Below are 25,502 nucleotides of genomic sequence, written 5' to 3' on the forward strand. Positions count from 1 at the left end.
ATTTGTTTCAGAAACAGGGCAAATGTAGACACAAACTCAATTACAAGATAATAGTTTGTCGCTTTCCAACCATTATCTTGTAATTGAGTTTGTGAACATATTTGCCCTGTTTGCACTCAACCTGATGAAGGAGCAGTACTCCGAAAGCTCATGCTACCAAATTAAACCTGCAGGACTTTAACCTGGTGTTGTGAGACTTATATAGGATTTGGTGTGAAGATATTCCATCTCTTCTATGATTGTATGAAAGACTCCAACAGAATCGGGGTGCTGTTCGGATTGGCGGTCGGTGACTAGTGGAGTGCCCCAGGGGTCGGTGCTGGGGCCTCAGCTATTTACCATTTATATAGATGATCTGGAGGAGGGAACCGAGTGTATGGTGTCGAAATTTGCTGATGACACCAAGATTGGTGGAACGGCAAATTGTGCGGAGGGTGTGGAGAGTCTGCAGAAGGATCTAGATAGGCTGGGCGAATGGGCCAGGAAATGGCAAATGGAATTTAATGTTGGCATGTGCGAGGTGGTCCACTTTGGTAGGAAGAATGGTAGGAAGGACTATTACTTACGTGGCGAAAAACTGCAGCAGGCGACGGTGCAGAGGGACCTCGGGGTCCTTGTGCATGAGTCGCAAAAACCCAGCTTGCAGGTGCAGCAGGTGGTCAGGAAGGCGAATGGGATGCTGGCCTTCATAGCGAGGGGGATTGAATATAAAAGTAGGGAGGTCTTGCTGCAGCTGTATAGGGCACTGGTGAGGCCGCAGCTGGAGTACTGTGTGCAGTTTTGGTCGCCGCACTTACGCAAGGATATTTTGGCCTTGGAGGGAGTGCAGAGGAGGTTTACTAGGCTGATACCGGAGTTGAGGGGGTTGAGCTATGAGGAGAGGCTGAATAAACTAGGCTTGTACTCGTTAGAGTTTAGAAGAATGAGGGGAGATCTCATTGAGACGTATAAGATGATGAATGGGATGGATAGGATAGAGGTGGAGAGACTCTTCCCGCTCAGAAAGGACAGTAGGACTAGAGGGCACAGCCTCAAGATAAAGGGGGGGCGGTTTAGAACGGAGTTGAGGAGGAACTTCTTCACTCAAAGGGTGGTGAATCTCTGGAATTCTCTGCCCGTTGAAGTGGTGGAGGCTGCCTCGCTAAATATTTTTAAGACGCAGGTTGATGGGTTTTTGATAGGAGAGGGGATTAAGGGTTATGGGGAGAGGGCGGGAATGTGGAACTGAGCCACGACAGATCGGCCATGATCTTATTGAATGGCGGGGCAGGCTCGAGGGGCTAGATGGCCTACTCCTGCTCCTATTTCTTATGTTCTTATGAATCCGATATTTTCGGATGCTGCACCAACTCGATTGGGTTGCCAAATGGGTCAAACATCCCATGTCTTTTTACACCATGAGATTACTTCCTGGATGGGCACAGTGGCTAGCACTGCTGTCTCATAGCACCAGGGACCCGGGTTCAATTCCAGCCTCGGGTCACTGTCTGCGTGGAGTTTGCATGTTCTCCCTGTGTCTGCGTGGGTTTCCTCCCACTGTCCAAAGATGTGTGGGTTAGATGGACTGGCCGTGCCAAATTTCCCCCTTATTGTGAGGGAGGCTAAATTCAGGGGGTGACAGGGATAGGATGTGGGTGGGATTATTCTTGGTGTAAGCTTGATGGGCCAAATGGTCTCCTTCTGTGATTCTACACAGAATCCCCCCTCAGGATTGAATATGTTTGAATAAGGTCACTCCTCTGAACTCCAACACAGACCCAGGCTATTTAGTCCCTTCCTAACAGCACTGTGGGTGTACCTACATCAGATACCCCGGCATTGTCTCAGCACCACCTCCTCAAGGGCAATTATGAATGGGTAATTAAGGTCAGCATTGCTCAAATCGCATTAAAGAATTTAAAATAGGAATAATGATATGTCTGGGTTATTTTTGATTTCCAACAAAGAACAGTAATACAGAAGGGATAAGTTTAAACTGATCTTGCAAATCCGATCTTTTCCCCGCAATGATCCTGATAATATCAGACGTTGAACTGTAACGCACGGCAAATACAGATGATTAAATTAAAAAGCTAGGAGGATAATGTGGCTGTCCGAGGATTGTCAGGATTAAAACACAGGCTATTAGACTGGCAGGGGGAGTGATGAGCACAAGAGATTGCGATAATATAAAAGGTAATATGTTACTGTACAGCAGCTGCCAAAGGGTTTTTCTATTAAAGTTTATTTATTAGTGTCACAAGTAGGCTTACATTAACACTGCAATGAAGTTACAGTGAAACTCTCCTAGTCGCCCACACTCTGATGCCTGTTCGGGTTACACTGAGGGAGAATTTAGCACGGCCAATGCACCCTAACCAGCACGTCTTTCGGACTGTGGGAGGAAATCGGGGCACCCGGAGGGAACCCCCGCAGACACGGGGAGAATGTACAAACCCCATACAGACAGTGGCCCGCGCTGCAAATCGAACACAGGCCGCTGAGGCAGGAATGCTAACCCACATACTTGACAACTTTGAGACGTTGACTCGTTACGAATTCTTGGGGTCGTTCTGTGAAGCTTCTCCCTCACAATGGGCCGAAAGGCCTCTTTCTCTGCTGTAAAACTCCATGACAAACTCCTGCTTTGACAGACAATCCCTCAAAGGGATCCTCTCTCAGGGAACATTCAGTACGGGACCAGGAAGAAGCTTTGAGAGCCTCCAGTTTTAATGGCCAGCATGCCAGTGGCCAGTCAGGCCACTGATACCTTCCTTACTGGACTAAATAAACTTTAAACTCCAGTCACAGGACTGTTTCTGGGGCAGTTCGGTGTAAGTGTGTCTAGATAGTCAAGTTCATAAGATATAGAAGCAGAATTAGGCCATTTGGCCCATCGAGTTCACTCTGCCTTCGATCATGGCACCTTGTTCCCATTTTCCTGCCTTCTCTCCAGACCCATTACCAATTAAAAATCAGTCAAAATCCCATTGCTGATAATTTAATTGGTTTAATTGGTTGATAATTCAATTGGTTTCTAATTCCATCTTTTACCCATAACACCTTGGTTCAAACGAAGACTCTGGAAGACAACAACTTCTTTATTTACTAATCTTGATCAGACTGTGGGTCTATAAACATTATTATTAAGCAAGATCTTGGCCGCTCTGAGGTCCTGTAAAGCTCAAAACATTCCTTTGAACAGTTGCAACGAGCTTTGCCTTTCCTAGAAAAAAAATTAAGCTTATACACTATTAATAGTTTCAAAAAATCCAGCCTTTCCTTCGATTCACTAATTATAACTTAATCAGGGTTTATTTCTGATCAATCATCCATTTTACAACTGGCTTTAAATACAAAATCATTAGTTACTAGAGAGTTAGAGAATAAAATGGCTGCCGGAAGCCATGTTAGAATTTAAAATGGCTTCCTTGACCTTATTACAGTGGACATGGAAATATATTTTAAAATGGGATTTTGACTGATTTTTAATTGGTAATGGGCACGGAGAGAAGGCAGGAAAATGGGAACAAGGTGCCATGATCGAAGGCAGAGTGAACTCAATGGGCCAAATGGCCTAACTCTGCTCCTATATCTTATGAACTTGACTATCTAGACACACTTATACTGAACCGCCACAGAAACAGTCCTGTGACTGGAGTTTAAAGTTTATTTATTGGCGCTGGAGGAAACCCACTCAGACACGGGGAGAATGTGCAGACTCCAGACAGTGGCCCGAACCGGGAATCGAATGTGGGTCCCTGGTACCGTGAGGCAGCAGTGCTAACCACTGTGCCACCCATGTTTCAATGAGGTTGCCACTCATTTTTCCATTGGTCAAATTTATTTAGCATGGGACAACCCTCAGCAAACCAATCAACTGTGCTGTTCTGCCATGATCTTATTGAATGGCGGGGCAGGCTCGAAGGGCTAGATGGCCTACTCCTGCTCCTAATTCTTAGACCAAAACTGTGCACGGTATTCCAGGCAGGATGTTGTTCTATTATCCCCTTATATTTGTGTTGCTGTATGAATCCATCCAGGTCTCTCTGATGCTCAACTTTAAAAAGTCTGTGTAGAGTTTGCACATTCTCCCCATGTCTACATGGGTTTCCTCCCACAGTCCAAAGATGTGTGGGTTAGGTGGATTGGTCATGCTAAATTGCCCCTTAGTGTCAGGGAGATTAGTCAGGGTGAATCCATGGGGCCTGGATAGGATTGTGGTCAGTACAGACACGATGGGCTGAATGGCCTCCTTCTGCACTGTAGGGTTCTATGAAATAAAGAACGACACAGCACAGGAAACAGGCCCTTTGGCCCGACAAGCCCGCGCCGCCCATTTTAACACTCAGTGAGTGCCTCATTCCAATCCTCCTTCTACCCTCAACATTTGTCTAAGCCTCCTGGACTGCACAATAAAGGGGGAGCGAATTTAGGGAATTATATGTGCGCCAGATTAAGGGAGGTTTAATTTAGGGACAATTTATTAACACCAATCAGCCTAAAAGCTGGGGTGTGGGAGGAAAGTGGAGCACCCGGAGAAAACCCACGCAAGCACGGGGAGAATGCGCAAACTCCCACAGACACCGACTCAAGTCGGAGATCTGACCCGGGACCCTGTAACTGCACAGCAGACAGTGGTAGTCACTGAGGTGACGTGTTGCCCGTCAGTTGGTCCAGTTTAAGCACACACTAACGACCTAAGTGCCATGGGATCTTTAATATCCAACTGAGGGGCAGCTCAGCCCTCATCCAAGACAAACAGCCAGGCACTCCCTCAGTCTGCAATCTTTTGTAACAATTGTGCTCTGATACGGGGTCTGTGTCAAGATGAACAGTGCTGACATAGTTTAAAATTTGTTTATTAGTGTCACAAGTAGGCTAACACTGCAGTGAAGTTACTGTGAAAATCCCCTACTCGCCCACACTCTGGTGCCTGTTCGGGGTTACACTGAGGGAGAATTTAACACGGCCAATGCACCCTAACCAGCACGTCTTTCAGACTGTGGGAGGAAACTGGAGCGCCCGGAGAAAACCCACGCAGACACGGGGAGAATGTGCAGACTCCACACACAGACAGTGACCTGAGCCGGGAATCGAACCGGGGACCCTGGCTCTGTGAAGCAGCGGTGCTGACCCACTGCGCCACCCTACCGTGCAAGGATTAAAAAAAAATTACTCACAAGCCAGAGAATTCTCATCATGTCCATCTTTAATAAATAGAATGTATTGCTGAGCGGCTGGGTGGAGGGAACGTCAGTGAACAGACACGATAAATACAACTGGATTTCTCTGGGACGGTTACACAGCTGCCGGCGGGAACGCTGACTCTCAGACTCCTCGGCCTGACGGTGCCAGGACCTCCTGCAGGACCAGGTGCAGAAGGTGGTTCTGTTCTGGGGTCAGCAGTGGCCTAGGCAGAGAGGAGAGAAGGGAAGGTTACACGGCGGCTCCTTCGCATTGCAAAGCCCCTCGCGCGCCAGTGGTTTGTTACGAGCCCATGGGTCACACACTGAGCCCAACTGCACCAGTCAGCGAGGCAGTCACAGGACTGGAGTGTATTTTATACTGAGATCTCAGACTTGGAAACACTTTGTCACATTCAGCACTGGAGGGGGGGATAGGGGCAGTGCACAAACTCTGAAGGAACGAACAAGTGCCTGTTTAGACACTATAGCAGCATTCCTGATGTAAATTAGGAACAGCAGGAGGCTCTTCGGGCTATCATGTCTGTGCTGTCCCTCAATTAGAACATGGTCAATTTGAACTCAATTCATCCGTTTTTGCTCCATATCCCTCAATCCCCTTATCCAATTAAATTCTATTTCTCTTGAAAACTCCAGTCCATTCATTTGCAGATTCCTATTCCTCTCGCATGCGGAAAAATGCTTCCCAACATCATCCCCCAAATGTTCCGGTGCTGCTTTTAACATTGTCCCAGACCTCACAAAAAAATAGCAGCCGACGGTTTAAAAAAGGGAAATTGAAGGTGAAAAGAAGGTGACTTGATTAAGGAGGGGAAAATACAGTAGGAAAGTGAGCTAGCAGGAAACATAGAAACTTTTAATCCGTTTTTATAAGCGTGTTAAGAGAAAGAGATTTGACAAAAATGAATGGTCAGAAACGGGGGGATTGATAAAAGGGGAACAAAGAAATGGCTGAGGAATTAAATTTATATTTTGCTCCAGTCTTCACAAAGGAAGACATGAATAATTTAGCAGAAGTTCTGAGAAACTCATGTTTTGGTGAGGAGCTGAAGGAAATCAGTATTATTGAGAAACAGTTTTAGGGAAATTGATGAGATTGAAGGTGGATAAATCTCCAGATCCGGGTAACCTGCATCCCAGAGAACTGAAGGAAATTGTGGATCCATTGGTGGTCATTTTCCAAAATTCTTTGGACGCTGGGATGGTTCCTACAGGTTGAAGGACGGTTAATGTAATCCCACTACTCAAAAAGGGAGGTAGAGAGAAAACAGGGAACTATAAACCAGTGAGTCTAACATCAGTACTGGGGAAGTTGCTAGGATCTATTATCAAGAATTTCGTAACTCAGTGTTTGGGAGACAGTGGGATAATCAGACAGAGTCAGCACGGATTTACAAGAGGGAAATCATACTTGACAAATCTATTGGAATGTTTGAGGATCTAACCAGTCGAGGTGACCGAGGACAACTGGCCGATGTGGTTTATTTAGACTTTCAGAAGGCTTTCGACAAGGTCTGGCATAACAGACTGTTGTGTAAAGTTATTGCGGGTAGTGTTTTGAGAAGGTTAACAGACGGAGCAAAGAATTGAAATAAATGGGTCATTTTCCGATTGGCAGGCAGTGACTAGTGCCAGGATCCCAACTGATTTGGATGAAGGAACTAAATGTGGTACCTCCAAATCTGCAGATGATAAAATCATAGAAACCCTACAGTGCAGAAACAAGCCCTTCGAGTCTGCACCAACCACAATCCCACCCAGGCCCTATCCCCATACATTTGCCCGCTAATCCCTCTAACCTGCACATCCCAGGACACTCGGGGGCAATTTTAGCATGGCCAATCAACCTAACCCGCACATTTCTGGGCTGTGGGAGGAAACCCACACAGACATGAGGAGAATGTGCAAACTGCACACAGACAGTGACCCGAGCTGGGAATCGAACCCAGGTCCCTGGAGCTGTGAAGCAGCCGTGCTAACCACTGTGCCACCGTGCCGCCCTAAGAGTTGGGTGGGAGGGTGAGCTGTGAGGAGGATGCAGAGGTGTGATTTGGACAGGCTGAGTGTGTGGGTATCCGTGTGGCAGATGCAGTATAATGTGATAGATGTGAGATTATCCATTTCAGTAGCAATAATAGGGAGAGAGATTATTATTTAAATGGCTGTGAATGGAGAGAGGTGGATACTAAGCAACGTGACTTTGTGCATTATTGCTGAAAGTGAACAGGTAAAGCAGGCAGTAAGAAAGGTGAGAAATTTCTTCACCCAGGGGGAGTTAAACGCACAGAATTCACCCCCATGGAAAGTGGCTGAGATCAAAACATTGTCTAATTTCAAGAAAAAAAATTAGATATTGCTCCTGGGGCTAAAGGATCAATGGATATGGGAGAGGGGGGGTTTATTTATTTATTAGTGTCACAAGAACGTTTACATTAACACTGCAATGAAGTTATTGTGAAAATCCCTGAGTCGCCACACTCCAGCGACTGTTCAGGTACACTGACGGAGAATTTAGCACGGTAGCACAGTGGGTTAGCACTGCTGCTTCACAGCTCCAGGGACCCGGGTTCCATTCCCGGCTCGGGTCACTGTCTGTGTGGAGTTTGCACATTCTCCCCGTGTCTGCCTGGGTTTCCTTTGGGCGCTCCGGTTTCCTCCCACAGTCCAAAGATGTGCGGGTTAGGTTGATTGGCTGTGCTAAATTTGCCCTTAACATCCAGGGATGTGTAGGTTAGAGGGATTAGTGGGTATAATATGTAGGGATATGGGGGTAGGGCCTGGGTGGGATTGTGTTCGGTGCAGACTCGATGGGCCGAAGGGCCTCTTTCTGCTCTGTAGGGATTCCATGAATGCACTGAACCAACACGTCATTGAACTGTGGGAGGAAACTGCAGCACCCGGACGAAACCCACGCAGACATGAGGAGAATGTGCAGTCTCCACACAGACAGTGACCCGAGCTGGGAATCGAACCTGGGTCTGTGGTGCTGAGAGACAGCGGTGCTAACCCACTGTGCCACCCCAGGATATGGAATTTGCTGAACAGCCACGATCATAACGAGTGACGGCACAGGCTCGAAGGGCCAAATGGCCTACTCCTGCTTCTATTTTCTAGATAGGACGGCCTGGTGGGGTTTACACACAATCAGCCACTCAACTGGCACCGACCTCCCCAACCCTCGCCCACGAGGGAAAACCCTCAGATCGTTCTCTCGTGAGGGCACGAGAGCAGGATTAGGGTCATCAGTGCTGCGTCTCCTCGAGGTCAGAGTGCGAGGGAGCTCCCTCAGGCACTGCCGGCAGGGATTAGACAGGAGTCATGGAGATGCCGGCGTTGGACTGGGGTAAACACAGTGAGGAGTCTCACAACACCAGGTTAAAGTCCAACAGGTTTATTTGTAGCAAATGCCACTAGCTTTTGGAGCGCTGTCCCTTCGCCAGGTGAGTGGGAGTTCCCGTCCACCAGACAAAGGAACAGCCAGTTCCAAAAGCTCGTGGCATTTGCTACAAATAAACCTGTTGGACTTTAACCTGGTGTGAGATTTCGAACAGGGATTAGAGGGCCAGGATTTCACCAACAGCAGCATCCTCACCACAGTTCCACCTGCAGAACCTTTAAGGACTCCAGATCTTTTTCCTGACAGGCCATCTGTGAAAATAATATAGCAGAGAATCAGGGAGTGGCCATTCCCCACCCGTACTCACTCACACACCCCGTGCACACCCACATCTGCCCCCTCCCCATCATGGGGAAATGCAGAGACAGCTTTACAGGCCGGTACTCCTGCCTGCCTACCGGAGACCCCAATAACTGTCCGCCCGCCTACCGGAGACCCCAATAACTGTCCGCCCGCCTACTGGAGACCCCAATAACTGTCCGCCCGCCTACTGGAGACCCCAATAACTGTCCGCCCGCCTACTGGAGACCCCAATAACTGTCCTGCCCGCCTACTGGAGACCCCAATAACTGTCCGCCCGCCTGCCGGAGACCCCAATAACTGTCCGCCCGCCTACTGGAGACCCCAATAACTGTCCGCCCGCCTACTGGAGACCCCAATAACTGTCCGCCCGCCTACCGGAGACCCCAATAACTGTCCGCCCGCCTACTGGAGACCCCAATAACTGTCCGCCCGCCTACCGGGGACCCCAATAACTGTCCGCCCGCCTACTGGAGACCCCAATAACTGTCCGCCCGCCTACTGGAGACCCCAATAACTGTCCGCCCGCCTACTGGAGACCCCAATAACTGTCCGCCCGCCTACTGGAGACCCCAATAACTGTCCGCCCGCCTACTGGAGACCCCAATAACTGTCCTGCCCGCCTACTGGAGACCCCAATAACTGTCCGCCCGCCTGCCGGAGACCCCAATAACTGTCCGCCCGCCTACTGGAGACCCCAATAACTGTCCGCCCGCCTACTGGAGACCCCAATAACTGTCCGCCCGCCTACCGGAGACCCCAATAACTGTCCGCCCGCCTACTGGAGACCCCAATAACTGTCCGCCCGCCTACCGGGGACCCCAATAACTGTCCGCCCGCCTACTGGAGACCCCAATAACTGTCCGCCCGCCTACTGGAGACCCCAATAACTGTCCTGCCCGCCTACCGGAGACCCCAATAACTGTCCGCCCGCCTACCGGAGACCCCAATAACTGTCCGCCCGCCTACTGGAGACCCCAATAACTGTCCGCCCGCCTACTGGAGACCCCAATAACTGTCCGCCCGCCTACTGGAGACCCCAATAACTGTCCGCCCGCCTGCCGGAGACCCCAATAACTGTCCGCCCGCCTACCGGGGACCCCAACACCCACCCTCCTGCCTACCAGGGACCCCAACACTCACCACCACCGACTGCAGCAGCAAGAAAATATTCTCAGGAAGGTAATTCACTGAAAAAAAAAAGAGAGAAATCCATTAGAAACAATCGCCCAACCCCCTCCCCCAGGAGGGGGGAGTGTGGGGTAGGCAGGCCGAGGTGGCATCTCTACCTTGACTGTGGCTGTCAAATGATTCCCAGTCGTATTTCTCCAGTGTCTGAGCATGTTCCAGCAACAACTTCTGTGGGGGAGGCTGAGAGAGAGAGAGAGAGAGAGAGAGAATGAAACTGCGCAGCTTCAGCTCCGAGCAGGTTAACACCAACTTCAACACCCACACTTCATAACAGATTCAGCACGGCGGTTAGCACTGCTGTCTCACAGCGCAGGGACCTGGGTTCGATTCCTGGCTTTGGGTCAGTGTGTGTGGAGTGTGCACACTCTCCCCGTGTCTGCCTGGGTTTCCTTGGGGCACTCCGGTTTCCCCTCTCAGTCCGAAAGACCTGCTGGTTAGGGTACAATTCTCTCAGAGTGTAACCCGAACAGGCACCGGAGTGTGGTGACTAGAGGAGTTTCACAGTAACTTCATTGCAGTGTTAATGTAAATCTACTTGTGACACTAATAAATAAACTAAACTTTAAACTCAAGTACAGCAAAGCAATTGCTGCAGAGCAGTGGGTAAAATGTAAGGGGTCAGGGAGCGAAAGCTGACCCTGAACAGGAGCCCTCTGGACACAGCTAAGCTCCTTCCTGAGTAACTGTCCCCGAAGCAATAACAAACAGCCTGTCAGTGTCTTTAGCTGCTTGTTGTCCAGGGTTACCAGGGATGGTACAAAGTGGTAACCGTGTAGGTAAAAGTGTTCATGAAGTTGTCATTAACAAACTCCTTCGGGGAAGGAGTTTGGGATTTCTCACTCAATCTATGTGACTCCAGTCCTGTGCCAACACACTGGCACTCAGCTGCCCTCTGACGGGTTCCCAGGGATGCTCTCAATCATGGCGTCTATTGATGGGCGATTAATGATGTGGAGATGCCGGTGTTGGACTGGGGTAAACACAGTAAGAAATCTCACAACACCAGGTTAGACGCCAGCAGGTTTATTTGGTGGCAAATGCCACTAGCTTTCGGAACTGTCTGTTCTTTCACCTGACGAAGGGGCAGCACTCCGAAAGCTAGTGGCTTTTGCTACAGATAAACCTGTTGGACTTTAACCTGTTGTGAGACTTCTTATTGGGCGATTAATGCCAGAGGTGCCCACATCCCAACACGCAATTTAAACAGACAAGGAATGACGGGATAGTTACACAGAAAGTTACACACCAGGGACAGGTACCGGGAGTGATGGATATTGTAGGGGAAACAGATCCACGGGACCAGAAAGGAAAAGGGTGAGATTATCAGGGAATGTTTATATGCCTCAATGGGATTGGGAACTGGCACAGTGGTTATCACAGCGTCAGGGACCCGGGTTCGATTCCCGGCTCGGGTCACTGTCTGCGTGGAGTCTGTACATTCTCCTCGTGCCTGCGTGGGTTTCCTTCGGGTGCTCCGGTTTCCTCTAACGCTCCAAAGATGTGCGGGTTAGGGTGGATCGGCCATGATAAGTGTGTGAGGTTACGGGGATAGGGCAGGGGACAGGGCCTGGGCAAGATACTCTGTCAGTGAGTCAGTGCAGATTCAATGGGCTGAATGGCCTCTTCTATGCAGTGGAAAGCAGACAAGTAGGGGATATGAGACAACTAACCAGGGAAGGAGCGTTGCTGCTGTGGGGAGGCAGGGTGGAGCTATAATCAGGGAGGGTTGGATCTGCTGGTCACAGACCAGGGTGTACGGAGAGGCAGTCGGAGCGCACACTGTTTACAGACTCTCACCTGGAGCAGCATCAGCAGCAAGACCCGGGAGACCTCACACCGAGCGATAACATCCATAAAGGCACCTGAAAGAACAAATCGGAAATGGCTCAGTGAGTTAATGAGTGAACCCAAAGCCGGCACTAACACTCAGAAATCAACCCTGACTACGCAGGAGAATTAAACGCTCCCACTATTCGCTGTCCTGCACTAAAGCCACAGCTCACTGCAGCGGGAAGCCATCTACAAAGGCAGGAAGCAAGAGTTACAACCCACAAACATAAGGCTGGGTTACATTAACCTGTAGACAGTAGCTGCAATGGATAGTGTCCCATCTCCACCGTGAGGCACTGACACTCACCGTGCACACACACACACACTGCGCGCGCACGCACGCACACCGCACACACACCGCGCGCACACGCACGCACACCGCACGCACACGCACGCACACCGTGCATGCACACGCACACACACACACACTGCACGCGCGCACACCACACACTCACTGCGCACGCATGCACACACACACTCTCACAAAGCTGAGAGAGAGGCACGGAGTTTAATTTTAATGATTTTGAATGGCATATTCATGAGTTTGGAACATCAGAGCAAAAGCATTGCTGCAAATAAAGTCTTGAGTTATAGGTTTAAAAAGTCTGACGGTGGAGCAGACATTCCCCCCTGCAATCCCGTGTGAATCCGTGTGTCCATTTCCCTGCAATGGCACCTACCCATGTAAACATGTCACACTGCAGTGACTACTCCTACCAAGAAAGGCACTGTGCTGAGTAATGAGTAATTCTTCATTCCTGGGGTATGGGCGTTGCTGGCTGGCCAGCATTTATTGCCCATCCGTAGTTGCCCTTGGAGGGCAGTTCAGAATCAACCACATTGCTGTGGCTCTGGAATCACATGTAGGCCAGACCAGGTAAGGACGGCAGATTTCCCTCCCTAAAGTGAACCAGATGGGTTTTTCTGACAATCGGCTCGGTTATTAGTGGATTCTTAATTCCAGATTTGTATTGAATTCAAAATTTACCATCTGCTGTGATGGGATTTGAACCGAGCATTACCCTGGGTCTCTAGATTATTAGTCCAGTGACAATACCACGATACAGCCTCCAGCTCGCATGAATCAGATTGGGATGTTTAGAACGATTGATGATGTTGTATAGTCACCATTACTGGTTTATTATCACCCCATTAGTACACAGTGAAAAGTATTGTTTCTTTCACGCTATACAGACAAAGCATACCGTACATAGAGTACACAGGGGAGAAAGGAAAGCATGCAGAATATAACGTTACAGTCATAGTTATGGTGTAGAAAAAGGTCAGAAACATAGAAGGAGAAGGCCACTCATTTTAATCATAGCTTCTGTTATATTCTTTCTTTAACGTAAACCAAAACTAAACGGATGGGGGTGGAGGGGGGCTGGAGGCTGGTACAGCTCCTGGAGGGACATTGCAACTCAAAAACAAAATGCTTCAGTTTTAGTATCTGATAGGAACATTCCAAAGTCTGACAGCAGCAGGGAAGAGGCTGTTCTTGAGTCGGTCGGTACGGGACCTCAGACTTTTGTATCTTTTTCCCAACGGAAGAAGGTAGAAGAGAGAATGTCCGGGGTGTGTGGGGTCCTTAATTTTGCTGGCTGCTTTTCGAAGCCTTTTACTGAGATGAGACTTTTAATCCATATTCACTTCCTTAAATTTAAATTTCCTGTTGCCCTGGTGGGATTCGAAGCCACTTGTCTAGATGATGAGTAGATGCCCGCGAGTTTAGCTGACTAATTCTCACACTCACCGACAGGGGTACAGGTTCCTGGTACCTGTAAGCCTTTCTCCTGAGCCAGAAGCTGCGTTTCTGTGAACACGGCTAAAGCTCCATCGTAATCGCCTGCAAAATATCCGAGAAACAGGGTGAAACCACCGCAGTTCCCACCCAAACATCATCAGCAACAACTCAGAGAGGGGGGGAGGGCTGGTGGAGGTGAACGGAGGGGAAGGAACTGGTGGAGCCCCTGGGGAGGGGGGGGTGAGAGAGACGGGGGGGGGGGAGAGAGAGACGGGGGGGGGGGGGAGGAGAGAGACGGGGGGGGGGGAGAGAGACGGGGGGGGGGGGAGAGAGAGACGGGGGGGGGGTGAGAGAGACGGGGGGGGGTGAGAGAGACGGGGGGGGGGAGAGAGACGGGGGGGGGGTGAGAGAGACGGGGGGGGGGGGTGAGAGAGACGGGGGGGGGGGTGAGAGAGACGGGGGGGGGGGGAGAGAGACGGGGGGGGGGGGGGTGAGAGAGACGGGGGGGGGTGAGAGAGACGGGGGGGGGTGAGAGAGACGGGGGGGGGTGAGAGAGACGGGGGGGGTGAGAGAGACGGGGGGGGTGAGAGAGCGGGGGGGGGTGAGAGAGACGGGGGGGGGGGGGGTGAGAGAGACGGGGGGGGGGGGGTGAGAGAGACGGGGGGGAGGTGAGAGAGACGGGGGGGAGGTGAGAGAGACGGGGGGGGGTGAGAGAGACGGGGGGGGGAGAGAGACGGGGGGGGGTGAGAGAGACGGGGGGGGGGTGAGAGAGACGGGGGGGGGTGAGAGAGACGGGGGGGGGTGAGAGAGACGGGGGGGGGGGTGAGAGAGACGGGGGGGGGTGGAGAGAGACGGGGGGGGTGAGAGAACGGGGGGGGGTGAGAGAGACGGGGGGGGAGAGACACGGGGGGGGGTGAGAGACACGGGGGGGGGGGTGAGAGACACGGGGGGGGGGGGGGGGGCACCAGGGGGGAGAAGGAACTGGTGGAGCCCCCGGGGAGGGTACCGCCAGGGGGGCTTGGCGGTGGCGGGTACTCTGTACTCACGGGTTATTATTTTGCAGGTTGCCACTTTGCCCAGAGACAGGAGACACTCGATGGGAACCTGGGATTGGAGCTCAGCTGCTCTCTGATAATGCACCGAGGCTTCTGCTGCTTTATTCATCTCCTGCAGAGAAAAAACCAACAGGGAGCACCGGGTCACCATTAACCATGATGTGGAGATGTCGGTTTTGGACTGGGGTAAACACAGCAAGAAGTCTCACAACACCAGGTTAAAGTCCAACAGGTTTATTTGGTAGCACAAGCCACTAGCTTTCAGAGCACTGCTCCTTCATCAGGTGAGTGGGATTTCTGTTCACAAACAGGGCACAGAGACACAAACTCAATTTACAGAATAATGATTGGAATGCGAGTCTTTACAGGTAATCAAGTCTTAAAGGTACAGACAATGTGAGTGGAGAGAGGGTTAAGCACAGGTTAAAGTGATGTGTATTGTCTCCAGACAGGACAGTTAGTGAGATTTTGCAAGTCCAGGCAAGTCATGGGGGTTACGGATAGTGCGACATGAACTCAAGATCCCGGTTGAGGCCGTCCTCATGTGTGTGGAACTTGGCTATCAGTCTCTGCTCAGCGACTCTGCGCTGGAGAATGCAGAATGGAGCTTGCTACCAAATAAACCTGTTGGACTTTAACCTGGTGTTGTGAGACTTCTTACACCATTAACTACACAGCCCCTGTGGGAGAGGGATGGACAAGGTGACTGGGGGGGAAAGGTTAAACACTGCCAGCCAATGTGGATAGGAATGGGGGCTGCAGGGGCATAGTATGAGGGAGTGCCGCACTGTCAGAGGGTCAGTGCTGAGGGAGTGCCGCACTGTCAGAGGGTCAGTGCTGAGGGAGTGCCGCACTGTCAGAGGGTCAGTGCTGAGGGAGTGCCGCACTGTCAGAGGGTCAGTGCTGAGGGAGTGCCGCACTGTCAGAGGGTCGGTGCTGAGGGAGTGCCGCACTGTCAGAGGGTCGGTGCTGAGGGAGTGCCGCACTGTCAGAGGGTCGGTGCTGAGGGAGTGCCGCACTGTCAGAGGGTCGGTGCTGAGGGAGTGCCGCACTGTCAGAGGGTCGGTGCTGAGGGAGTGCCGCACTGTCAGAGGGTCGGTGCTGAGGGAGTGCCGCACTGTCAGAGGGTCGGTGCTGAGGAGTGCCGCACTGTCAGAGGGTCGGTGCTGAGGGAGTGCCGCACTGTCAGAGGGTCGGTGCTGAGGAGTGCCGCACTGTCAGAGGGTCAGTGCTGAGGGAGTGCCGCACTGTCAGAGGGTCAGTGCTGAGGGAGTGCCGCACTGTCAAAGGGTCAGTACTTTACGTTTATTTATTAGTGTACAAATAGGCTTGTAATCACACTGCAATGAAGTTACTGTGAAAATCCTCTAGTTGCCACACTCCGGTGCCTATTCGGGTACACTGAGGGAGAATTTAGCACGGCCAGTGCACCCTAACCAGCAGGTCTTTCGGACTGTGTAGGGAAATGGGTGCCCCCGTGAGGCAGCAGTGCTAACCACTGTGCCCCTGAAGGATGGTACAGTACGGCGAGCGCAGCTTTTACCTTCAACGCATTTCCAAGCTCCAAACATAAACTGGCTGCCATTACTGGCTGGTTCAGTTCGATATAAACCTGCAGACAGACAGAGAGAGGAGCTGTTATCACTGCTGCTTTATTGCTGAGACCCTATCGCTTCTTCAGGTTGTGAGTTTCTTTAGTGTTCCTCCTGTTGTTGGATCCTTGCCCACTGGCCTGAATCCTGTTTTAAGTTTATTTATTAAAGTTGGCTTATATTAACACTGCAAAGAAGTTACTGTGAAAATCCCCTAGTCACCACACTCTGGTGCCTGTTTGGGTTACACTGACGGAGAATTTAGCACGGCCAATGCACCCTAACCAGCAGGTCTTTCAGACTGCGGGAGGAAACCGGAGAAAACCCACGCAGACACGGGGAGAACATGCAGACTCCACACAGACAGTGACCCGAGCTGAGAACTGAACCCGGAACCTGGTGCTGTGAGGCAGCAGTGCTAACCCACTGTGCTATTCCAGCGAGGTGTCCGAGGGGATTTCACCTCCTCACTTCCAGTTTGAGGCTCTGATTGCTCCGGGTAGTGAGGTTGGGATTGGTGGGAGTGGGAGTAGTGATGACGGAGAGCGCTGTCGGTGCTGGGGGAGGAATTAAACAGTGCGGACCTGGTCTGTCCCCGTGAATGGGAATGTGACCTGCAGCGGGAGCCGGGCTCACTAACAGCCCCAGCTCTTTCTGATGGCGCAGAATCAAAGTGACTGCTGCCTGGGGCCAGGAAAGGCCATCCTGCACTCGACAGATACCGGCCGGTGTGTAAGGTCAAGATGCACTGATTCTGCCAAGGTTTCTCATCCTGATCATTAGTCTGTGACGCCCGCCACAGCTGATCATCCAGCGCGTAGTAATGAGGGATTCGCCGATGCTCAGGGACCCCTCAGGGACCCCCTTGGGTCAACCCGCGAGAAGATAAAGGGAGGGGTTACCCTTCCAATTTCGCCAAGTGGTGGACGTCACGGATGTGGAACAACAGATAACGTGGATACTGGGATCTTCCTGTGCCCTGGCTCACAGTCCTGGCCATCTGGGAGTCAGTCATGGCCCAGCACACAGGCCACGGGTTCAGGGCCCACTCCAGAGAGCTCGGCACACAGACAGTGAGGTGCTGAGGGAGTGCTGCACTGTCAGAGGAGCAAAGCTGGAATTATCCCAGAACCTGCCCCCTCTCACAGCCGGGGTCGAAAAGGGCAGAGGAGATCTTTCCCGACGATATTTATCCCTCGACCAACATTCCCGACACCCAACCACCTGGTTAGTTAACTCTGTGCTGTTGGTGGGATCTTGCTGTGCACAGGCGGGCTGCCGCAGAGGCTCCAACAGCGACGGCCCTTCCAAAGCAGAAAGGGTGATCAGAGGCGCTACACAAATGCGACCTTCTCTTCCTTACCTTGATAGCGAAGCTATAGCAGTTGGTTGCGGCCTGTAAATGTTCCTCAAAGCCTGGGCACTGGAGTTTCTGGGTCTCCTTCTCGGCCTGCAGGAAGAGTCGGCCTGCATCGGTCAGAGCCAGGGCCTCGCCGGGGGCATTGAACAGCGTCTGCTCACACCTGGGGGCAATGGGGGGGGGGGGGGGGTGGGGATACAGAGACACAAAGACAGTTAGGGCCTGGGGAAACTCCCCCTCTGGTCTCGCAATCAGCCTCGCAATGTGGGAGCAACGCAGAAATAAACCTCACCAAACACATCGCCCGGAGTCACGCGAGGCGTCCCTCCCTTGCGCCGCAGAGACGTCTCTCCCTCGTGCCGCCCCTCCCTCGCACCGTGGAGGCAGCTCCCCCTCACAGAGCGCCACACAGGAGGGGAGAACCCGAACAGAAACAGGAACTAGCCTAGTCCCCCCACACACTCATTAAGTCCACCCCACCACCCCCATTCCCCTCCCCCAGTAGATGCAGCGATGCTGAGGATGGCAGGGCCTGTGCTCACCTTGCTACGGCGAGGTTACAGAAGCCCGCGTACTGCAGGCACTCCTCTTGTTTCAACTCTTTGGCCAACTGTCCTGCAACACACAATTTGAAAACCATATTAGAACACAGAACACTACAGCACAGTACAGGCCCTTCGGCCCTCAATGTTGTGCCGAGCTATGTCCTATCCCAAGATCAGTCTATCCCACTCCCTATCATTCTGGAGTGCTCCATGTGCCTATCCAATAACCGCTTGAAAGTTCCTAAAGTTCAAAGATCTCGGTGTCCATGTGCATAGATCCCTGAAAGTTGGCACCCAGGTTGGTAAGGTTGTTAAGAAGGCGTACGGTGTGTTAGCTTTTATTGGTAGAGGGATTGAATTCGGAGCCGTGAGGTCATGTTACAACTGTACAAAACTCTGGTGCGGCCACACTTGGAGTATTGCGTACAGTTCTGGTCACCGCATTATAAGAAAGATGTGGAGGCATTGGAAAGGGTGCAGAGGAGGTTTACCAGGATGTTGCCTGGTATGGTGGGAAGGTCTTATGAGGAAAGGCTGAGGGACTTGAGGTTATTTTCATTGGAGAGAAGAAGGTTGAGAGGTGACCTGATTGAGGCATACAAGATGATCAGAGGGGTTGGATAGGGTGGACAGTGAGAGCCTTTTTCCTCGGATGGTGATGGCTAACACGAGGGGACATAGCTTTAAATTGAGGGGTGGTAATTATAGGACGGATGTCAGAGGGAGGTTCTTTACTCAGAGGGTAGTAAGGGTGTGGAATGCCCTGCCTGCAGCAGTTGTGGACTCGCCAACTTTAAGGGTGTTCAAATGGTCAGTGGATAGGCATATAAGAACATAAGAACATAAGAAATAGGAGCAGGAGTAGGCCATCTAGCCCTTCGAGCCTGCCCCGCCATTCAATAAGATCATGGCTGATCTGTCGTGGCTCAGTTCCACTTTCCCGCCCTCTCCCCATAACCCTTAATCCCTCTCTTATCAAAAACCCATCAACCCGCTTCTTAAAAATATTTAGCGAGGCAGCCTCCACCACTTCAACGGGCAGAGAATTCCAGAGATTCACCACCCTTTGAGTGAAGAAGTTCCTCCTCAACTCCGTTCTAAACCGCCTCCCCTTTATCTTGAGGCTGTGCCCCTAGTCCTACTGTCTTTTTTGAGCGGGAAGAGTCTCTCCACCTCTATCCTATCCATCCCATTCATCATCTTATACGTCTCAATGAGATCTCCCTCATTCTTCTAAACTCTAACGAGTACAAGCCTAGTTTATTCAGCCTCTCCTCATAGCTCAATCCCCTATGGATAACATTGGAATAGTTTAGGTTAGAGGGTCATTAGATTGGTTCCACTGGTCGGCGCAACATCGAGGGTCGAAGGGCCTGTACTGCGCTGGAATGTTCTATGTTAAAGTCTCCGACTCCACTATCACAGCAGGCAGTGCATTCCACACCCCAACCACTCTCTGAGTGAAGAATCTACCTCAGATATCCCTCCTATATCTCCCACCATCAACCTTATAGTTATGCCCATTGGGTGAGTTTAGTTTGGAAAGTTGTTTCGGGGGAGGGGGAGGGGTCAGTCAGACCAGGGGCTTGCTAGTCTTTCTAAAACACTACCCTCGGCTAATACAGCTTCCACTTCTGGGCACTGTTACAGTCCTGAACCAGAGCTCCAAGTTACATTAGACTAGACAAGTCTTCTGTTTGGGTATAAATGTGAGGAAAGGATGCTTTGCTCCAGGAACAATTCCACGCACAAATTTGGGGTCTTTTATCAAAATGAACTTTATTCACAACACAGTTTAACTATAACTCAAAACAAAATGAAGCAGGCTAATTCTTAACAGTTGTTCAATCTTTAAACGTGAAAACAAACAACTCTGATTGCTAACTTATCACTATTCCAGTTCCAAATAAGCAACATTCTTCCTACAGGCTTAAAACCCATTCTGAATATGATGTGAAAGCTGCTGGCGTTGGACTGGGGTGGGCACAGTAAAAATCATGAGCTTTTCATCACCTGATCAAGGAGCGGTGTTCCGAAAGCTTGCGATTCCGAATAAACCTGTTTGGCTTCAACCTGGTGTTGTGAGACTTTTCACTTTGAATATAGTTAGCAATCACACATATACTTGCCATGTGAAGGCCTGCCTTCTCAAGAATGCCCTTTGTCTGAGGGAATGGTTACCCTCAGGTGAAATCACCACAATCAGCGCACCCCCCTCACAAAAGTGAGAACATCCTTTGGTCATCTTGGATTTTGGTGACTTTACCTTTACCTTGCTGCAATAAGTGTACACACTCCTGGAGTTTTCAGAGAGAAAGAAATCCCACAACACCAGCTTAAAATCCAAACAGGTTTGTTTGTAGCAAAAGCCGCAAGCTTTCGGGACAGCCTGTCCCTTCGTCAGGTAGCAGGGAGTTCTGATCATAAACAGGGCACAAAGACACAACTCAATTTACAAGAATAATGATTGGAATGTGAGTCCAGGCAAGACTGTTCCCTTCCTGTTGGGGAACACTTCAGTGTTCGCCAACAGGAAGAGAACAGGAAGATCCCAGTTGACACCATCCTCATGTGTGCGGAACTTGGCTATCAGTCTCTGCTCAGCGACTCTGCGCTGTCGTGTGTCGTGAAGGCCGCCTTGGAGAACGTTTACCCGAAGATCAGAGGCTGAATGCCCATGACCACTTCAGTAAACGTTCTCCAAGGCAGCCTTCACGACACACGACAGCGCAGAGTCACTGAGCAGAGACTGATAGCCAAGTTCTGCACACATGAGGACGGCCTCAACCGGGATCTTGGGTTCATGTCGCACTATCTGTAACCCCCATAACTTGCCTGGGTTTGCAAAATCTCACTAACTTTCCCACACAGATGGAGACAATACACATCTCTTTAACCTGTGCTTAACCCTCTCTCCACTCACACTGTCTGTACCTTTAAGAATTGATTAGCTGTAAAGACTCACATTCTAATCATTATTCATGTAAATTGAGTTGTGTCTTTGTGTCCTGTTTATGATCAGAACTCCCACCCACCTGACGAAGGGACAGGCTGTCCCGAAAGCTTGTGGCTTTTGCTACAATTAAACCTGTTTGGACTTTAAGCTGGTGTGGTGGGATTTCTTTGTTTTACCCCAGTCCAACGCCAGTATCTCTGCACCATGACCCAGAGAGATACAGAGCTTTCAGAATTCTGCAAAACTCTCCTAACATCAACCAGAGCAGCCAAACACCAAATCCTTTCCGGCAAAAGCCTGTTCCTTTCTCTGCTGGAATAAAGGGTTATGAAATGATTCACAGGGTCCCTACAGTGCAAAAGAGGCCATTCAGCCCTTTGCGACTACACTGACCCTCTGACAGAGAATCTTCTCCAGGCTCTCTCCCCCGACCTATCCCTGTAACCCGACACATTTATCACAGCCAATCCACTTAACCTGCACGTCTCGGTGTGGGAGGAAACTGGAGAAAACCCACGCAGGCACGGGGAGAATGTGCAAACTCCACACAGACCTGGGTCCCTGGTGTGGTGTGGCAGGAGGCCTGAGCATTGTGCCATGGAGAAATTTGAAAACAGGAAGAAGGATTTTAAATTCAAGACATAAAGGCTGCGTGCCGGGGGGGTGATTTGGTGAATTTTGAACAATCAGAACGTTATTGGGGTTCAGCCAGGAGTGCGTTGGGATAATGTTCAGACACAGTCACGCACGAGGGTTTCAGCAGCAGATAAACTGAGACGTGTAGACAGCAACTTTCAAACAGAGAATCGATAAATACTCGGAAGGGGAAAGAATTTGCAGGGCTCCAGAAAGTGGGACTGGGAGCCCTTCATCTTTGAACAAGTTGTCCAATTAGCACGATGTGAATGGCCTCCTTCTCTGGCCCTCTCTCCCAGGCAGCTCCGCAACATCAGCAGCAACCAACAGGTGGCAGCATCCGCTCAGGGCAAAGAGCTCTGCACCACTTTGCTCAGAACAGCAACCCAGTGTGTGCAAAGACCCAAACCAGGAGTGGGGGGGCGGGGGGGGGGACAGGGGGAGGAGGCAGGCTGCGGGGGGAGAGGGAAACACAGTAAGAATTCTCAACACCAGGTTAAAGTCCAACAGGTTTATTTGATAGTAAACACCACTAGCTTTCGGAGCACTGTTCCTTTGTCAAGTGAGTGGGGAGTTCTGATCTCAAACAGGGCAGATAAAGGCACACACGGTTTACAGAATACTGATTAGAATGTGAGTCTTTACAGCTAATCAGCTATTCAAGTCTTAAAGACAGTGTGAGTGGAGAGAGGGTTAGGCACAGGTTAAAGAGATGTGTATTGTCTCCAGACAGGACAGTTAGTGAGATTTTGCAAACCCAGGCAAGTTATGGGGGTTACAGATAGTGTGACATGAACCCAAGATCTCGGTTGAGGCCGTCCTCATGTGTGCGGAACTTGGCTATCAGTCTCTGCTCAGCGACTCTGCGCTGTTGTGTGTCGTGAAGGCCGCCTTGGAGAACGTTTACCCGAAGGTCAGAGGCTGAATGCCTGTGACCGCTGAAGTGTTCCCCAACAGGAAGGGAACAGTCTCGCCTGGTGATTGTCGAACGGTGTTCATTCATCCGTTGTTGTAGCGTCTGCATGGTCTCCCCAGTGTACCATGCTTCGGGACATCCTTTCCTGCAGCGTATCAGGTAGACAACGTTGGCCGAGTCGCAAGAGTATGTGAACATAAGAAATAGGAGCAGGAGTCGGCCATCTAGCCCCTCGAGCCTGCCCGCCATTCAATAAGATCATGGCTGATCTGAAGTGGATCAGTTCCACATTCCCACTTTCTCCCTTAATTCCCCTGTCTATCAGAAACCTATCTACCCGTGACTTAAATATATTTAGCGAGGCAGCCTCCACCACTTCAATGGGCAGAGAATTCCAGAGATTCACCACCCTTTGAGTGAAGAAGTTCCTCCTCAACTCTGATCGAAACTGCCACCCCCCCCGCCTTATTTTGAGGCTGTGCCCTCTAGTTCTACCTCTACCCTATCCATCCCCTTCATTATCTTGTAAGTCTCTATAAGATCCCCCCGTCATCCTTCTAAACTCCAACGAGTACAGACCCAGTCTATTCAAGTTCTCCTCATAAGCTAACCCCCTCATCTCTGGTATCAGCCTGGTGAACCTTCTCTGTACTCCCTCCAAGGCCAATATATCCTTTTGTAAATAAATGTACCGTGTACCCGGTGGATGGTGTTCTCATGTGAGATGATGGTATCCGTGTCGATGATCCGGCATGTCTTACAGAGGTTGCTGTGGCAGGGTTGTGTGGTGTTGTGGTCACTGTTCTCCTGAAGGCTGGGTAGTTTGCTGTGGACACTCCTCGTTACAATGGATGTCTCGGCGCTCTACACCAACATCCCCCACGACGATGGCATTGCTGTAACTGCCTCAGTACTCAACACCGACAACTGCCAGTTTCCAGATGCAGCTTTACAATCATCCGCTTTATCCTGGATCACAATGTCTTCACCTTCAACAACCAGTTCTTCATCCAGACACACAGAACAGCCATGGGGACCAAATTCACACCTCAATATGCCAACATCTTCATGCACAGGTTCAAACAAGACTTCTTCACCACACAGGACCTTCAACCGATGCTATACACTAGATACATCGATGACATTTTCTTCCTTTGGACTCATGGTGAACAATCACTGAAACAACTATATGATGACATCAACAAGTTCCATCCCACCATCAGACTCACCATGGACTATTCCCCGGAATCGGTTACATTCTTGGACACACGCATCTCCATTAAGGACGGTCACCTCAGCATCTCACTGTACCGCAAGCCCACAGATACCCCTCACAATGCTCCACTTCTCCAGCTTCCACCCTAAACACGTTAATAAAGAAGCCATCCCCTACGGACAAGCCCTCCGTATACACAGGATCTGCTCAGATGAGGAGGATCGCAACAGACACCTCCAGACGCTGAAAGATGCCCTCATAAGAACAGGATATGGCGCTCGACTCATTGATCGACAGTTCCGATACGCCACAGCGAAAAACTGCACCTCCTCAGAAGACAATCACGGGACACGGTGGACAGAGTACCCTTCGTCGTCCAGTACTTTCCCGGAGCGGAGAAGCTACGACATCTTCTCCGGACTCTTCAACATGTCATTGATGAAGACGAACATCTCACCAGGGCCATCCCCACACCCCCACTTCTTGCCTTCAAACAACCGCACAACCTCAAACAGACCATTGTTCGCAGCAAACTACCCAGCCTTCAGGAGAACAGTGACCACAACACCACACAACCCTGCCACAGCAACCTCTGTAAGACATGCCGGATCATTGACATGGATGCCATCATCTCACGTGAGAATACCATCCACCAGGTACACGGTACATACTCTTGCGACTCGGCCAACATTGTCTACCTGATACGCTGCAGGAAAGGATGACCCGAGGCATGGTACATTGGGGAGACCATGCAGACGCTACGACAACGGATGAATGAACATCGCTCGACAATCACCAGGCAAGACTGTTCCCTTCCTGTTGGCGAACACTTCAGTGGTCACGGGCATTCAGCCTCTGATCTTCGGGTAAACGTTCTCCAAGGCAGCCTTCATGACACACAACAGCACAGAGTCGCTGAGCAGAGACTGATAGCCAAGTTCCACACACGAGGACGGCCTCAACCGGGATCTTGGGTTCATGTCGCACTATCTGTAACCCCCGTGACTTGCCTGGGCTTGCAACATCTCACTAACTGTCCTGTCTGGAGACTCTTTAACCTGTGCTTAATCCACTCACATTGTCTGTATCTTTGAGACTTGAATAGCAGGTTAGCTGTAAAGACTTGCATTCTAATCAGTATTCTGTAAACTGTGTGTGTCTTTACATGCCCTGTTTGAGATCAGAATTTTCTACTCACCTGACGAAGGAGCAGTGCTCTGAAAGCTAGTGGCGTTTACTATCAAATAAACCTGCTGGACTTTAACCTGGTGTTGTGAGACATCAGTCCACAGTCCAACGCTGGCATCGCCACATCGTGGGGGTGTGGGAGTCAGATATGGGGGGGGGCGGAGTGTTTGAGGCCGAGGCTGAGGGTCCAGGGGCGCATGGCCTGGGGTGTGGGCGGAGGAGGAGGAGGAGGAGGAGGGGAGATTCTGAGGTGGATTGTGTCTGTGTGGTGGATGGGCCAAAGCCCCACTCCCACTCACCAAACTGCTCACTGGCTTCAGCCACGTTGGGTTTACGGAGAAACCGCCTGGAACACAAAACAGAGCCGGTCAGGAACAGGGACTGGGCCAC

At 50.8% G+C, this 25,502-nt stretch overlaps 1 protein-coding gene across 1 annotated transcript; it reads right to left on the reverse strand.

Annotated features, from left to right (window-relative positions):
• Positions 1–5,189: 5,189 nt before the first annotated feature.
• On the reverse strand, positions 5,190–25,499 carry f8a (coagulation factor VIII associated; the record flags this gene model as incomplete). Its single annotated transcript, XM_080184782.1, has 11 exons — positions 5,190–5,392; positions 8,779–8,834; positions 10,027–10,073; positions 10,173–10,254; positions 11,872–11,936; positions 13,658–13,750; positions 14,695–14,815; positions 16,247–16,315; positions 17,659–17,818; positions 18,198–18,270; positions 25,412–25,499. Coding segments are annotated over 11 exons (936 nt in total), but the record flags the coding sequence as incomplete, so codon positions are not given.
• Positions 25,500–25,502: the final 3 nt, after the last annotated feature.

Source organism: Carcharhinus amblyrhynchos, unplaced genomic scaffold (genome assembly GCF_965287045.1).
Source record: "Carcharhinus amblyrhynchos unplaced genomic scaffold, sCarAmb.v2.hapA scaffold_936, whole genome shotgun sequence".
Classification (NCBI taxonomy): domain Eukaryota; kingdom Metazoa; phylum Chordata; class Chondrichthyes; order Carcharhiniformes; family Carcharhinidae; genus Carcharhinus; species Carcharhinus amblyrhynchos.